General features: G+C 35.7%; 1 protein-coding gene across 1 annotated transcript in view; it reads right to left on the reverse strand.

Annotated features, from left to right (window-relative positions):
* Positions 1 to 10887: 10887 nt before the first annotated feature.
* The window catches only part of LOC144548125 (uncharacterized), an 80164-nt gene continuing 72322 nt past the window's right edge, over positions 10888 to 18729 (reverse strand). Inside the window, exons 3-5 of the mRNA XM_078296816.1 lie at positions 17515 to 17748; positions 11383 to 11465; positions 10888 to 11058 (exon numbers count right to left, since the gene is read on the reverse strand). Of these exons, the coding sequence (XP_078152942.1) occupies positions 11460 to 11465; positions 17515 to 17748 (240 nt within the window). The 3' untranslated portion in view covers positions 10888 to 11058; positions 11383 to 11459. The remainder of the gene's footprint in view (positions 11059 to 11382; positions 11466 to 17514; positions 17749 to 18729) is intronic.

The following is an 18729-nucleotide window of genomic DNA, read 5'->3' on the forward strand; positions in this document are numbered from 1 at the left end:
AACCTATAAACTCCTACGAATAGCAAGGAGTATTAATTATTTTTCAAATTGACGGGACACACACGTGTGAATAAGGAGACTTAGTTCTTTTCTTGTATTTCATTGACTAAGATGCATATTGTCTAATTGAAGTGAGAAAACGGCTGAGAGAGAATCCATATGTACTATATATCTTCAAGAAATACATGATCCTACTTGCTTTACCTTTGAATATGTTAATGCCTTTGCTTGTGAAGTAGGTTAAAAAAAGGCTGAGAGAGAATCCATATGTACTATATATCTTCAAGCAATACAAATTCTACATGCTTTACATTCGAATATATTAATGCCTTTGCTTGTGAAGTAGGTTAGGGACATTCAGTTAATATATAAGAGCTTTTGCTTGTGAAGTAGGTTAGGAACATTCAGTTAATATATAAGATTGACTACATTACCTGTGTGTATCCTTGTGCTCTTAAAAAAAAAAAAAAGTTACGAAGACAGTACTCGTCCTCTCCTCTCCTCTTTGGTACTTCTCTCTGCATATTTTTCTATCTAATTATAAGAATATTTTATTTAATATTAATTCTTATTTCTCCAAATCATAATTGGATGACCCAGATCTTAGTGGATCGATCCTCCAATTTGTGTATATATGCTTACTAGATCGATCACTTTGTGAATTGTTGTGTTGGGGGATCTGTTAGTTTCATATCCATATTGTGCATATATTTTGTTTTTTCTCTATTTTTGGAGATGATACATAGTAATTAGTCTGTTATTTACTAATATTTTATTTCGGTTGAATTTGTGTAGATCATTTTAAGATTGAATGATTATTTGGTTTCTAATTTAATTTCAATCTTTAGTATCTATTTAAGATAGGAAAAGTTGGCTCTACTTCAGGTCAATTCATTCTTGCACAATTCGCTTACACAAGTTTGACAGACCTAGAACATTTACTGACACATTTACCTCCTCCCTTTCTGATCTTATCTCTCACATAAAACCTCTGAACTGCCCTTGGAGACATTATTGTGGATATTCAGGCTGTGCAACCAGGGGGTTCAAGTTAGATTTTATGGTTAATATCTTTACTTGGAATGCTAGAGGCCATGGACTTTCTGATAAACATAGATTTCTCAGGGATTATCACCTAGAACATCACATTGATATAGTGTTTATTCAAGAAACCAAAAGGGATAATTTCCCTTCTAGAACCTTTTATTTGAATTTTGAACACACGATCTCCCAACATAGGATTGTCATTTGCCACTAGAATAAATGATGGTTCATCTTTGAATGCTTCACTTTACACTAAATTAATTCTCAAACTTATAAATTTGACATGTAAATACATCACTCGTGAAGTAGATCGGTATCAATGATTTGAGTTAGTCGTTTAAAGTATATCTGATGTCTTTTAGTTAAGCTTATCAAGACTTTGATGAGCGTAAAAACACCCTAGTTCTACTTATAAATATACACACACACATGTGTGAGTGTGTGTGTATGTATATATGTATATAATGGTTCAAAATACTATCGATGTTTTTATTTAGATTTTCACCAACGTGTAATTGCTTTACTCAAGTCATCAGGTTCTACCCAAGGTTTTTCAATATTAAACCAAAGATAGAGTATAAATTTATAGGAAAATGAAGTATAATAAAGAAAAAAGTAAGGGATCTTTTCTGACACTACATATATAATTGTCCAATATATACAGTTTGCTACACAGAGACACTTCGAATGCGTAGTAGAAAGAGCCGTAAGACAAAGATAGTCTTCGCTTGTCCACTTGACAATTTTCGAATTCACTTGGAGAAAGAGCCGTAAGACAAAGATAGTCGATCGTCCTCTCCTCTTTGGTATTTATCTCTAATAATTCTTACTATCTTATTTTTTATTGCTAATTTTTATTTGTCCGATCGGTAAGTTTTCACAACAAGTTATATACATCCACTTACACTCTTTTTTTATGACACCAGATTACATGTACCCTACATTTTCAAAGTCCAAACAGTTGATCCAAACTATTTAACACGATGAATATATTAAAATTTGTTTGCAGATCAACTTTTACATTTTTTTTATTTTTTTTACTGTTTATTAAGATGGGTACAAAAATTCAATGGTCTGAAACAACGATTTTGTAAAATACTTTATAAATCGTAAAAAAAAATCAAAAAAATGCAAAATTTGATCTGCAAGCACATTTTAATATATCCATCATATTGAACGATTTGGATCAACTGTTTGCACTTTGAAAACTTTAAAAAATGTAGGATGTAATTCGGTGGCACCAAAGAAAGGGTGTGAGTGGGATCCCTCTTCTATATATATATATATATTTGCTGACTAGATGTTATGAATATATAGTTGTGTTGGGAGATTTGTTAGTTTCATATACCAGAGAATGTGTCTCTTGTTTTTGTTACTCTATCTATTAGTAAGATTTGTGTAGATCATTTTAAGACTGAATAGTGAACTGTCTAGATCATTGTAGGCAGATGGCCTTGTTTGTAACAATATTTATATATGTAGATCTTAACGCTACGTACGTTTTAATCTTCAACTATATCAAGGGCTTGCATCTTGTATTTAGTCAAATGACAATTGATAATAGTTAGAATAAAATATTTAATAGAACAATTTGGGCAAAATGGAAAATATTATTAACATTTATCAGTTGTATTTTACATACTAAAATGTGGTTGAAATTTTTTAGTTAGTCTAAAAAAGAAAGGTATATTTCTCAGTTTCTGATTAATTATTTACATGATATGTCATCTCATATTGACCGTAATTTGTTATTAATAAACTGTTTATAAATCCATGCTGGCCAGATAATTGGTTCAAAATATTTCTCTTTTTTAATTTATTGTTGATGTGGCTTAATAGAAACTCAAAATATTTCTCCTTATCAGCTCCTTCCGCTCTCTTCTCCTACTGAGTCCACCAGATCTAATTACCTCCTGTCCTTAATTAACCTGAAACTGCACCGGTAGGTATTGGGTGAGTGTCTTCTCTCTCTTTTCTCTGGGTCTAACTTTACTGCTCTTACTGATTTCCTGCCCAGCCTATGCAGTTCAGCCTACATTGTGGGGGGCATGAATTAGCAACTCCGTAATTTTTAGATTTCAATTATGCACCATTTATAGCATTTTTTAAATGTTTCTTTTGCAGTTCAGTAAGTTGGTGGAGCTTGAAGTTGATTTGAATGTGAGATTTTGTTACACCAGGGAAAGCAGAGACTATAAAGACACTGCAACTTGTGCAAAGGTATTCTCAATGTTTCGAGAAATTTACATTCAATCTTATAATATAGGTGATTGGTAGGTGTATATTTATTTATCATTTGCTCAAATGATATTCCAATAGTAATAGCATTCAAACAATTAAGTCAAATTTTGTAAAAGTAGGTTATAATTTAAACTGATTTTTTGGTTTTGTTATATTACAAAAGAGTACATCATGATTTGCTCTGGTCTACTTTACAATTGATAAAAGCACCTTTGTTTTTCTTTTACACACCTGGTTAGAAACTTAGAATGACGATATAAGAATTTGGTACTTTGCTGAATTTCACACACCTGGTTATCGCTCACAAAAGATAGAATTAAACAGTTTAGGAAGAATTAGAGAGGGAGAAGATGAATATATAGAAACAATGGAACTTTTCATTAATTGCCCAACAATTCTTACAATACTCAGCCTATTAATAGCTGGTTGGAAAAGATAAGGAAATAGCAAAATTGTCATGAGCCTAACAAGTGTTATTAAAACTGGATCGGACAGGACAGTTCAACCGAAAATAACCAGGCCCAGAATCTAGTCCGGTTTGGTTCTTTGGAGATATTGTTTATGTAACTGAACTGGTCCAAACCCGATTTATTATTGGTTTTATTACAAAACCGACAACAGTTTAGAAAAAGAAAAATCAGTTTTAAACATATTTTGTTCCTTCCTTTTCTCTGATATCCCAATTAAACTGCTTCTTGTGGATATTTGATGGCCTGTGCTCCTTTGAATGGAGCAATCCTTCTCTCACACTAGGCAAGATCTTGATCATAGTAGGAAATATCGGTATCAGGATCGAGATCGGGATCGGTCCCGGCCGATTTGGATAGGAAAATCTGACTTTTTAGTTAGGAGCTTGTTTTACACTAACATAATATGATATTCTCTATTTTTCATATCTACATCATCTCCATTACTCTTTTGTGTTTCACCACACTGTGGGTCCAATGTATTAAATTATTAATAATTAAGCCTTTCAAATATTCCGCGTCATTCTCTTGCTGGCCCCCATTAATTTGTCAGGATATTTAATTCTTCCTTGGGCCACACGACTTAAAAGGTCTCCCGTCTCATGTTTCTCTTCTTCCTTCATAATTCTGCATCCAATTGTATTGCCCGTTACTGACATTTTTATATTATTTTATATTAATGGTGATTCTGAGTTTCTTCACATAAAAACAAATTTGCTAGTACTATTATTTCTATTCATTCTACACACGATTAAATAAGTATGACTATTATCTTAAAGTTGTGTCCATATATTCGATAAAATATAACAAAATTTCATAGAAAGTAAGTCATATTGCTAACTATTTATATTATTTTCATAATAATGACAACCAATTTGATGATCGTTAAAATAAAATATTTTTCATAATTTAAACAAATTTTATATAAAAATTCAATTCAATTCGGTAGTATCAAGTCAAGTGGCTAGAAAACATATCAATGAGTATAAGGTTTTTAAATTACAGCAAAATTAATGCATGAGTATCAATGTAATTCTCAATTAATGTACGAGTATCAATGGCATTGCCAGTTGTAGGCTTGGTCTTGTACTGCTAACAACTGTAGCAGTACCATTACCCGACTACTGTTGGCGTTGCCAGAGATATTTCTTTTTATAATATAAAATTTCCTCAAGAGTAATTAACAGATTGTAGAATTAGAAAATTCAACATAAGTTTTGAGGCCCTAAAAACGTTTTTTCGCAATTATGATTGCATCAGCTTGCTAGGTGCTCTAGGGTTGTAGCCCGGGTCACCAAGCCCTCCTATGACGTGCATCGATGTTTAATAACAAAAACTTCGACAAACCATCAATGCAAAATAATTAGGTCATTTTCTCTCTCTCTCTCTCTCTCAGTGCTAAAGACAGACTTAAAAAAAAACAAAACCCATACCGTTGGCATTGTCAGCGGTAGGAGGGAAATTGTACTGTTGGCAATGCCAGCGGTAGAGGACCAAGGCTACTGCCAGCAATTTCAGCTATATCATCATCATTCGAGATTTTGAAAATATGTAGTTATGTTAGGATTTTGAAATTATGTGGTTAAGTTTGTATTTTCGAAAAAAAAAAAGTTATGAATAAGAAAATTCGGTTTGTTATCTATATGTATTGTTTCACAAAAAATAATTACATGACATTGCCATATATAAGTAAAAGATTAAAATATACATGCCACATTTAATAATAATCTTACAATTAGAAAACAGACTGGAATCGAAATGAACAAGTAAATAATATTTTTAAATTCTAGGCATGCAGACATATATTGAAATAAAGCTCAACTCTAGAAAAGTACGCCGGCATCACTTCCTACTAGTCATAATTACGGCAACAAATTATACATATCAAAATATGAAAAATAATATACAGACTCATGCTGACAAATTCTGTAACTTTGGTTTCACTTCTATGTCGTCTCTCACTGATTTTCTAGAGTTTCAAGATTCAACAGTCTTCAAGTTGGTAGCAATTAACAAATTTTAGCAACTCCAAAATTTTCATATTTTAATCATGCACCATTTATAGCATTAATATATTTAAATGTGTCTTTTGCTTTGCAGTTACTTTCGGTGAAGCTTGCAGTTGAATTGCATTTGAGGGAAGTAGGGAGGGAGGGATGGATTTTCTGTGTGATTTGAAGAAAGTTAAAAGAAAGATGGATGCCTTTCCTTTCGTACAAGCAATGCTATCTGAACCTGCCCTCAGAGTTCTTTTATCAGACAATTTCCCTGTTGATGTGGATTCTGAGATTTTCAAGTGGTTTAGATATGGCTACGCTGAAGAAAAATATTTTAGAAAAAATTGGAACCCCTCGGAGAACCTTCACGATGAATTACCGGGTGATGTTGAGTTTCTGCGAGTAAAATCTCGTCAACTAGGATATGCTATGAGGGAGATTATTCGACTTTCTCCCAGTAGGCACTTATTGAGATCCAAGTTACAGAGTTTATTGGCAGGATGGAGGACTAATAGAAATCAATGTTTTGAGTATATGAAGTGTATGGTCAAAAGCATAGAAACAGAAGGTGTATTGGAGCTCAAAGAAAGGGATGCAGTTCTGAACTCTGTTGAGGACATAAAAGCAATTGAAGATTTGCTTCCTGACAAAGCAGATAGTTCATACTGCTTAACAAATAAGGAGAAGTGCCGAGCACTCTTCCTCATGACAGTGTTTCCAGCTATTTGTGAGATGAAGGAACCTGTTGAAATACTCTGGTTCTTGTTAGATTTATCTATAGAGTTGGACAATCTCCCTGAACTGATTTGTGAAGCATGTGAAGGACAACCTCTGGCTATTCTCCTTATCGGGACTCTCATTTCACCCAAACCAAGGGACTACGACACATGGGCCAAAGTCGTAGATGATCTGGACAAGATCAAAGAGTCTGATTATGGTGACTCTGATAATAATCCCAATCACAGCACACTGGCGAAACTGTTAGAGGGCCTGGAAATGGAAAAGATCAAAGAGTCTGATTCTGATTTTGGTGACTCTGATAATGGTCCTACTAACCATTTTCCGGGGCACATATTTACCTACTGCTTTTCTGATTTATCTTTATCACTCCAAGCGTGCTTGCTTCATTTAGCATGTTACCCCATAGATTATGAGATTCCTGCAAGGTCTCTAATTGAGATATGGATTGCTGAAGAATTTATTACACCAGAGGAAGGAGAGACTTTAGAGGAGACGGCATACAAGTACTTGGAGCAACTTGTTCAAAGGTATTCTCAATAATCTGTAAAATTGACATTTGTTCTTATAAAGTACAGGTAATTGTTAGGTCCATAGTTTGAAAACTATGATTTGATTGTTATTGTGATTAACATTGATTAATTAGTATATATACGTACATCGTTGTTTGGTATAGATGGGCAGCCCTTTCTCTTATTCGATAAAAAGTTTTAGTATACAACCTAATAAACTCTATTCGTTAGAAAAGCTTCCATCAAGTCTTTGCACCTATCTTTAATATTAGATAAGAATTATTTTATTTATTATATAAAATAGGAAATATGTTATATATTTCTTTTTCTGAAAATAAAAATATTTTGCTCAGGATTGCTCATTTTTATTTTCAAGGTTTCCCTTTGTAGAATGAATGACGTTCCAATAGTAAATGGATGATTTATATATGAAACATTAGGTTAACAACCTTTTCATGTTACCACAAATATATCATCAATAATAATGAATCCTAAGTAAATTCAGAAATATGTTAACTCTACAATCTCCCAACTAATTTAGCGACATACAACACTAACCCAAAAAACAACTTATCCATGTAGAAATTTTGTTCTATTTTATTACAGTTGAAAAGGTCTTCAAATTGACTCCTTATTTTATTACAGTTGAAAAGGTCTTCATGTCCATGTAGAAATTTTGTTCTATTATAAATACGTATGTTGTTGATGTTTGTTTATTCTTCTTGTTGATTGTAGGTTGTGGGTTAGAGTTTCAAAGAGGTCACTCTTAGGCACAATCAAATGTTGCCGAGTACATCAACCTATCCATGAATTGATCATCAAGGTATCCTGGAGGGATGGGTTTTTGGCTGCCAATCCAGATGCTAAAAAGAACATAAAATCCTTCACCCGTTTAGCAATCCATCATGGTAACAAGTATGTATTGCCTGATGAGGAGTATTCCTTGGTTTTACGTTCCTTTTTAGCTTTTGATTGTGATTGGGGTCTTCCTCTATCTCCAAACTGGCTGAGAGTGTTGGAGTTGAATAAATCCCCAATCCCAGTATTATGGGATTGTGTAGACGAGGACAGTATGCTAGTATATGTACGCTTGAGGGGTAGTAAGATATATGATCTTCCTAGTTATATAGGGAAAGTATATATGCTCCAAACTTTGGATATTAGGGATACACCAATAGAAACCCTACCTGAATACATATGGGACATCTCAACACTTCGTCACGTATACGTCAATCCAAGTCCTGAAATCAAAGGCCCACCCTCTAAAGCGAATATCCCAAACCTACAAATCCTGAAAACATTTGGGGTTCCTGAGTCATGGCTAGAAATAGAAAATTTTCCGCACTTCCTGATCAACCTAAGAAAGTTAGCACTTTTAAATACGAACAGTCCAGATTGCAAGTCTAATCCATTCTGGAAACCTATTTCTATCCTTTTGAGTCGCATGGATCATCTCATCTCGATGGCGATTACAGGGGACTTGGTACCACCCGAGTTTGTTGATTGTAGAGCCTTTCCAAACCTTAAGACAGTGATGTCTATTAGATTAGAGGGAAAATGGATGATTTGTCGAAAACTGTTCATAGATAATGTTGAATTCCCACCAAACCTTACAAAGCTCACCCTAGCCAAATCTGATTTGAAGGAAGACCCCATGCCGAGGCTAGAAAGACTGAAAGTCTTGAAATTTCTGAGCTTACAAGATGGAGTATACACAGGGGATCAAATGGTTTGTTCCGCAAATGGATTTCCACGGTTGCAGATCATGGAACTTAAGAAGTTGAACTTGAAGAATTTGGAGGTGAAACCAACGGGTATGTCACTGCTTGCCACTCTGCGTGTGGTTCTATGCCCGAACCTCAAAAAGCCTCGTCACCTAGAGCATGTTGCTATTGAAGGTATAGATAATTCTCGTAATTGAAATACTACGTTCAGCCTCATGCTTGATTAATTCCTTCTTTTCTTCTTAATGCTTGATTAATTCCTTCTTTTCTTCTTAATTTGTGCATGTGTGATAGGTTTCTCTTGTTATTGATGTTCTTGTTTTAATGTATGTTAATTATAATGTATGTTGGGATTACATGGAAAGTTCATGTTTGAGTTGATTTTGTGTTTCCATTTAATCAAATGGTATATTTATTCTTTTTTGTTATTTTATTATTTTTTTAGTCTTTTTCATTATTATGCTTTTGTGTTTTGATTCTAAAATGGTCATGACACAACAAGAATGGAAGAGTATTCGCGACGATAAAAGTGACTATCTGCGAGGGTATACCGTTATAAAAGTGTTTATTCTATTAGTGATGGTAATATTCACGACGGTATACCGACAGTATCGGTCGCGAATACTACTCCTGTTTTTGTTGTGTGAGCTCACGATTTACTCATGAGCATAGTGACAAAATTCGCAAATATATGAATTATTAGCTTCAAGTATTTTTATTAGACAAACAAACAAATTAAACAAATTCCATATAGCCATCCTTAATTTTTTCGCATAATTTGAAAAAAAAAGTTAGAACTTCAAAATTTATTACATTTTTCCAAATTATAAAAATTAATTATTTTCAAATTATGTAGATAATTTTCTTAAATCCCAAACTTGTTGCTATGCTCAAGCGGGAACTAATAATAATTATTTTTTTGATGCCACAAGGTACGTTTTTTATTACATCTTTTTCATTTCTTTTAGTCTCTTTGAATATGAATATATATATAGATATCTAATTACACTATTTTATTAGATATCTAATTACACTATTTTAAAAATAATGACACATCTTTACATCATATTTTTATAAGTTATTTTTGCAATTTTAAAATCCAAACATACAATTTGAACCGTTCAACATAATCTCCATATTAAAATGTACTTAGCAACTAAATTTTACATTTTTTTGAAATTTTTTAGTATTTATTAAAATGTGTTTTGCAACGGGGATATATTATATATATACATATACAACCACGCTTTGATTCAAGCGAATAATGCACGTTCACTTAAAAGTTAAATGCAGAGGATGAGTGGAGTACTTAGTCGGGAACAACAAACCAATTGTTGGCGAAACAGCAACACATACACTTGCATAGAAATAAATTCACCAAAATTCATGCAAGTCAAAACTTTTGTGATGGAGCAGAAAATAAACAAATGAGAGTTACTATCCTCTTAAAAAAACTAATACAGATTTTTGCAAATTCCAAACCAATGTTATAAAATGCGGTTTCTATGCGATATGCGGAAGGCCACCGCATACCGCATATACGGTATACAGCCGCATATGCGGATTTTTATGCGGATTTATATATGTGGATTAAAAAGAGTGATAAAATAAAATATAACATAATATCTCATAATATTATAGATATAATAGAAAATACAAAAATATATAAGCGTGTAAATGTGAAAATTATACAAAATCCTTGAAGTATTTTATTTGAGTGAAGTGCTCTGTTAGCTTTATGTGAAAAACACTCAAAATTATTAGTGGGGTATTTTGAAGTTTGGCCCAAAAATTTATTAAATCAAATAGAATTGCATTGGTTGGCCCAAAATACTAATATGTGTCCTCTTGGGCCTGACGTCACTAAGCAAAAAAGCAACACAGGCACATCCACGTGAAAGAAAGAAAAAAGCGCATCCGGTACACTTGTAATCAATGAATAATTTAGTCCCAACTCTCTGAAACAAGAAAAATAAAGCGCTCTAGAGCCTATTAATAGATGGGAACAACTTGCAACATTACTTGAAAAAAGGTAAGAAAATCCGATAATTTTGTACTGTGGTACACATATTTCACTTATATAAATGCAAGAAAAAGGTAATCTTCAGATGGCGTAAATGTAATTGTAACCACTAACCATTACGAAAAATTGTAGTCAGTGGCAATGATACAATTTTTCGGAACTAGTACTATGATGGCGTAAATGCAATTGTAACCACTAACCATGTTCTTCAGATGCATCTGCATCATTTTGCACAACATAATGTAGTAATCTTCTCCTCAGCTCCTCCACCACTGGTACCACATTCTCTTTGGTCGGATCTCTTAGCAACACCTTTGCAAGAAAACACAAAATATAGAGAAAATTACTAAGAGAGGCATTAAAATTTTTCTTCTTGAAATAGGATATTTCTTCTTCTTTGTTCGTCATTTATGCAAAGGATAAATCTGGCATGCATGCTATAATGAACTGAGACAAATCACACAATCTTATAATGAACTGAGACCAATCACACAATCTATTTTAGAGAAAATTACTTCTTTTTTCTGTCTAGAAAAGTTTCTGCACAAACTTGAACACAATTTCTTTTTTGTGTATTAAACGTATTCTGGACTAAATCTATTTATATCTCACATGTCATGAACAAGAGTCACTGACCTTATCTACAGCTTTCTAAGCAACTTCCTAATCAGCAACTGGTGCCTTCTACTATCCCATTCTTTCTTGGTCTTGCCTCAGAACTAAAAGCGAAACAAAACATAAATGGAAATTATTAGACTTCAAACTTTTCTGGATATATTTGAGACAATGTATCACAAATTTAGGGCAATGCATGTTAAAACAACACACACAAACACATCTCTGATGACTTATTATACTATTCTAAAGGAAAATGTCACTAATATATGACTTTACTACCAAAAATACAAACGTATTCATTAATCAATTTTTCACACGAAAAAGGAAAATAATAATAAAAAGAGAGAACTGAAACAGATCATATATTTGGAAACAATATCAGGAAGCTAACACGCTAAAATTTGTTCTAAAAACATTTAATAATATCTATGCATCATTATTGTTGGTGAATAAACTTAATTTGTCATTAAATTCGTGACTGCACAGTGAACAGATTTTAAGGCAGTTTTAAATGAGGAATTGAAGAGGCAATTATAGATCATTCTGAGCAAATGAAGAGTCTATTTCGTGTGTTTTTAAGTCTAGTTTCTGATGGTTCAAGTCTCAAGTCATTTAGAGTTCCCTATAATAAGTTATGGCAGTTTTAGTACCAAAGAGTCAGAATTTACTGCACTGCACGTTTTTCTGTTTTGAGTTGTTTTGAATTCTGTTTTTGTTTTAATTACTGTACGAATTTTAAGAGTCATGTCTAAGGCTATAAATAGAGTTGTATCTCAGTTGCAAAGTAAGAGAAGAACATTTGTTTAAGAGTTAATAGAAAGAAATTGTGTTCTTGTTTTCTCTTCCCTCCACCGAAATATATATCAAATACTAACAAATTGGTATCAGAGCCAATGGCAAATTACGGGAAAATGTCGGGTATGCCACTACCACGACTGACGAAAGCCAACTACAACAACTGGAGCATTCAAATGCGAGCACTACTCGGGGCCCAAGATGCATGGGAAGTAGTCGAGAACGGTTTCACCGAACTAGAGAATACAGAAGATATGACAGTAAATGAAATCAAGACATTGAAAAATACACGAATGAAGGACAAGACAGCGCTATACATGCTGTTTCAAGCGGTTGACGAGTCGGACTTTGAAAAGATAGCGAGCGCGACAACTGGCAAGGAAGCATGGGATACGTTGCAAAAAGTATTCAAGGGGGCTGACCGAGTAAAGCAAGTAAGACTCCAAACTCTACGCGGCGAGTTGGAGGGTATGAAGATGAAGGAGTCGGAAGGTGTATCCGACTACATCACGCGTGTGCAAACTGTGGTAAATCAGCTCAAGTGCAACGGTGAAACTCTAAAGGACTCGAGAGTTGTGGAGAAAATTTTGCGGTCACTAACTGATGATTTCGAGAATGTCGTATGCGCTATTGAAGAGTCGAAGGACCTGGAGGAGCTAACCATAGACGATCTCGCTGGGTCACTAGAGGCACATGAGCAACGCAAGAAGAAAAAGAAGAATGAGTCGCTTGAGGAAGCAATGCAAGCCAAGGTGTCTATCAAAGACGAAAAGGTACTCTATACTCAAAACTTTCGAGGTAGAGGGCGCGACCGTGGAGGTCGCAGCAATGGTCGCGGCGGTGGAGGTCGCGGTCAAGGTGGATACTATGAGGAGAAGGGGCAGTCAAGCCAACAAAATTGGCGAGGTAGAGGACGTGGTCGTGGGAGAGGTGGCCGGTCAAATCATTCAAATGTTGAGTGCTACAACTGTGGCAAGCATGGGCACTACGCAAAAGAGTGCAAATCAAATGTCGAGTGCTATAATTGCGGCAAGCATGGGCACTATGCAAAGGAGTGCTATTCCGAGAAAAAGGTAGAAGAAAACGCGAATCTAGTCGCGGAAGAGGAGACAAGAGAAGATGGTGTTCTCATGATGGCCTACAAAAATACCGTTCCTGACAGCGACACGGTGTGGTATCTTGATACTGGCGCTAGTAATCATATGTGCGGGCACAAACACCTCTTTGTGGAGATGCAAGAGATAGAGGATGGGCACGTGTCATTTGGAGATGCATCGAAGGTTCAAGTAAAGGGCCGAGGTAAAATATCTTTTTCTCAAAAAGATGGTAAAGAAGGCTCGATTGAGGATGTTTATTATGTGCCCGATTTGAAGAGTAATATCCTTAGCATGGGGCAATTATTGGAGAAGGGATATTCAGTTTTCATGAAAGACCGAATGTTGCACTTGAAGGACAAAAAAAGTCAGTTGCTTGCACGTGTGGAGATGGCCAAGAATCGAATGTTCAAACTTAACTTGAGAAATGTGCGAGAAAGATGTTTGCAAGTCAACATGGAGGATAAAGCCTTGTTGTGGCACTTACGATTCGGACACTTGCATTACGGTGGCCTAAAAGAGTTAGCAAAGAAGGATATGGTACACGGGCTACCCGATATGGATTACATCAAGAAATTTTGCGAGGGATGTGTACTCGGCAAACAAGCGAGGAATATTTTTCAAAAAAAGGCAGAATATCGTGCAAGGAGGTCTCTCGATTTGATACACACCGACATATGCGGTCCTATCACACCAAAGTCATTCAGTGAGAAGAGGTATTTTATCACTTTTATTGATGATTACACAAGGAAAACTTGGGTTTATTTTTTGAAAGAGAAATCTGAGGCATTCGAGGTGTTCAAGAAATTCAAGATGTTAGTAGAGAAGACAACCGGGCATTATATCAAGGCTTTACGGTCAGATAGAGGCGGGGAGTACATGTCAGCTGCCTTTACGAAATATTGCGAGGAACAAGGAATCAAGAGGTTTTTAACCGCACCCTACTCACCTCAACAAAACGGTGTGGCCGAGAGGAAAAATCGGACTATTCTTGATATGGTTCGGTCGATGTTGAAAAGCAAAGACATGCCTAAAGATTTCTGGGCAGAAGCAGTGCAATGCGCCGTGTATGTTCAAAATCGGTGCCCACATGCAAAATTGGTGGACCAAACACCACAAGAAGCTTGGAGTGGACGAAAACCGACCGTATCGCATTTCAAAGTGTTCGGTAGTGTGGCCTATGCGCATGTACCGGATCAAAGAAGGATCAAGCTCGATGACAAAAGCAAAAGATATATCTTTATCGGCTATGATGAAAAGACAAAAGGTTTCAAGTTGTTTGATCCAATAGAGAAGAAAGTAGTGGTCAGCCGAGATGTGCATGTAAACGAGTCAAGTTCGTGGGATTGGGAAAAATCAACGGAGGTGATATTCGAGAAAGGAGAAGCATCTACCGGTGCAATCACTACACCAACAAACACACCGGCAAATTCACCAACAATCGATGATGAAGATGAGCCAAGACAACCAAGGATGCGAAGCATGCAAGATTTGTACGACTCAACAAGTGAGGTACATTTAATTTGTCTTTTGGCGGATGCCGAAATAATTACATTTGAAGAAGCGGTACGGAATGAGAAGTGGCAAGCAGCCATGGATGAAGAAATAAAAGCAATTGAGCGAAACCAAACTTGGGAGCTGGTTGAATTGCCAAAAGGAAGTCAGCCCATAGGAGTAAAATGGGTATACAAAAAGAAGATGAATGCTCAAGGCGAGATAGAGCGGTACAAGGCAAGGCTAGTTGCAAAGGGCTATCGACAAAAGGCGGGGATAGACTATGATGAAGTCTTTGCCCCGGTTACAAGAATGGAGACGATTCGCCTTCTCATTGCTCAAGCAGCTCAATTCAAATGGAAAATTTTTCAAATGGATGTCAAGTCAGCATTTTTGAATGGTGTGCTAGAAGAAGAGGTGTATGTAGAGCAACCACCCGGGTACATGAAAATTTGGGAAGAAAAGAAGGTACTGAAATTGAAGAAGGCACTTTATGGACTGAAGCAAGCACCTCGAGCTTGGAATACCCGCATCGACACTTACTTCAAGAAGAACGGGTTTACTCAATGCCCATACGAGCATGCATTGTACGTGAAGAAAGAAAAAGGTAACTTGTTGTTTGTAGCTCTTTATGTTGATGATCTTATATTCATGGGGAATAATGAGGAGATGATAAAAGATTTTAAAGAGGCTATGACTCGGGAGTTCGAAATGACAGACTTGGGTTTGATGAAGTACTTTCTTGGTCTGGAGGTTAGACAAGAAAATACTGGGATTTTTGTGTCACAAGAAACATATGCAAAAGAAATTCTAAAAAGAAACAAAATGGAGGATTGCAACCCGGTATTGACACCAATGGAACCCGGGGCGAAACTTTCTAAGTTTGATGGTGGAGAACGAGTAGATGCGACCAAGTACCGAAGCCTAGTTGGGAGTCTTCGTTATCTCACATGCACAAGGCCGGACATTTCTTATAGCGTTGGTGTTGTAAGTAGATTCATGGAGGAGCCGGTCTACACGCATTTGAAAGCAGTAAAGAGAATTTTGCGGTATATTCGGGGAACTGAATCCTTTGGGTTATTCTACACAAAAGCCGAAGATTTCATGCTAGTAGGATATTCCGATAGCGATTGGTGCGGTGATGTGGATGATCGAAAGAGTACATCGGGATATGTGTTCTTTTTGGGGGACACGGCATTCACTTGGCTATCAAAGAAACAACCAGTCGTAACACTCTCTACGTGCGAAGCGGAGTATGTGGCAGCAGGAGGTTGTGTGTGTCATGTGATTTGGTTGAGAAGATTGCTGAAGGAGCTAAATTTTGCTCAAGAGAAGGCCACACAAATTTATTTGGATAGTAGATCAGCAATTGAATTGGCAAAGAATCCTGTCCATCATGAAAGGAGTAAGCATATTGACCTGAAGTTCCATTTCATCCGAGAGCACGTGAAGGAAAAAGAGATAGAACTGGTGCATGTGAAAAGTGAAGACCAAGCAGCTGACATCTTTACAAAGCCACTGTCAACAAGACTTTTTGAGAAAATGAGAAATCTACTTGGCATGAAGGACAGAAGAGAATTAAGTTTAAGGAGGGGTGTTGGTGAATAAACTTAATTTGTCATTAAATTCGTGACTGCACAGTGAACAGATTTTAAGGCAGTTTTAAATGAGGAATTGAAGAGGCAATTCTAGATCATTCTGAGCAAATGAAGAGTCTATTTCGTGTGTTTTTAAGTCTAGTTTCTGATGGTTCAAGTCTCAAGTCATTTGGAGTTCCCTATAATAAGTTATGGCAGTTTTAGTACCAAAGAGTCAGAATTTACTGCACTGCACGTTTTTCTGTTTTGAGTTGTTTTGAATTCTGTTTTTGTTTTAATTACTGTACGAATTTTAAGAGTCATGTCTAAGGCTATAAATAGAGTTGTATCTCAGTTGCAAAGTAAGAGAAGAACATTTGTTTAAGAGTTAATAGAAAGAAATTGTGTTCTTGTTTTCTCTTCCCTCCACCGAAATATATATCAAATACTAACAATTATGTTGCTCTAGACTGGTACATGGTTATAATAGTTTAGCTTTGGATAACGTTTTTAAGCTAAAATGGAAATTAATTGCTTTCAAATACTAACAAAATCCAACGTATTGAAACAAATAAACCACAAAATATTTTTTTTGAAAGGTATACATATAAAATACTACCTAGATATTCTCAGAAAGGACTCCTCTGATACATTAACCATGGTTAAAACTACAGAGTAGCTGGAACAGATATTCCAGGAAAAACAATTTTGTGAATGCTTAATTATGGAAGTAAGAAAAACATGGTTATCTCCATGAAGGTGATGATAAGTCCCCAGGGGTAAGGCCAACTAACTATCTGACATTCCAACAACACCCTTGTTATCTGTTCTTGAATCAAATCTTTGTATGACGACAACAAGGAATATTATCCATATTTGTTAAATTAGAAACCATTGGTTTGATATTACAGGGGCAATTTCATCTGTATTACTACAAATTCTTGTATGGAAGTTAAACATACAACACACAAAAACATCACATCATGCTGCCAAAAAGAATATGTTTCTCTACAACCAAATTCTCAGGTTCTTCCTTATGTTTGTCAACATGTTTAAAGATAGTGTTTTTTTTATCTGTCTATCTCTTTTCTTAGGTAGGTAGGTAGGTGATATCATAATAAAACTTTTGTCAAAAAGAATAAATAATAGTGAACCGGAAATGGAACAACTAAAATATGAAGAAGACTTACACTGCTTGCTTCAGCCCAGAGAGAGAGAAGTACGAAAGAGAAGTAAAGAGTGTGATTGTTGGGATAGCGCAGTTGGTTACAAATGGCATTGACCAAGTAGTAGCGCCCCTCAGTGTCAAGGTTCTTCATCAGACTCTGGTAAATGTCCATTGCGGCCCCCACCAATATTATGTCCATCGGACTGTGAGTAATCTGTTGACCCGATGTATTCTTACTCTGCAGTTGTTGTGTGGCCTGCACCAAATAAAATAGTTATTTAAATCAGTGACAAAAACAGGCTTAGGTATGAGAAATTTTGAGGCTGATGCTGAACAGCGCCATATATGATATTCTTGAAGTAACATCTCAAAGAGGGTATCTACTACAGATGGCAATCCATTACCTTGACAACTGAAAAAAATAATTGGTAATTTTGTAATCTGACTTTCTAAAATGTGACATAATCTATATTTATATGATGCACATGAACAATGATAGAATTTGCCACAAGTTTGGTTGAGAAAAAAAATAAAATAAATAAAGATGAGTTCAATTTTTGTTGAGCAACATATATAATATTGCTCGACTCGGCTCCCATCACTTAAATACTTTATATAGCAGATAATACTTAAACTTCAATTGCGTAAATGATTGGTATTTAGCAAGAAAAATCAAAGAATTAGAAACATTCTCAAACGATTTCACTTATAATTTATTACCATACCTACACAGAACAGGGGAAAAAAAGATTTATTAATTAATAAATTATGGTAGTAACTAACTTTGTGGAATTCATGTGCACATGATGCCTATCATTGATATTGAATTTGTAGATGACGGTGGCTGCAATATGGGAGAAGCGGTGGGAGCAGCGCATATGATTGAGAAAGGTCCGCTCGAACTCCTCGGAGAAACTGGATCCGAGCAAGAAAAACGAGGAGAAAGAGGAGAGGAGAGGAGAGGACATGCGAGGAGAAAGAAAGAGGAGAGGAGAGGAGAGGAGATGCAAGGAGAAAGAAAAACGAGAGAAGATGAGACTGGATCGATCGGACCCGATCCGAGCAAAAGCGCAGGGAGAGGGGTGAGCAAGAGCCAAGGAAGAGGCAGAGAGGAGAGGTAGGGGAGGCGGGGGTCTAGGGTTTGGATCGGGAGACGGGCTTGCGCAGGAGTGCGTATCCTCTGAGATTCGTGGGTGATGTAGGGGGTCAGAATTATGTATGCTTTGAGATTCGTGCA

The sequence above is a fragment of the Carex rostrata genome, chromosome 32 (genome assembly GCF_964058835.1).
Source record: "Carex rostrata chromosome 32, lpCarRost1.2, whole genome shotgun sequence".
Classification (NCBI taxonomy): domain Eukaryota; kingdom Viridiplantae; phylum Streptophyta; class Magnoliopsida; order Poales; family Cyperaceae; genus Carex; species Carex rostrata.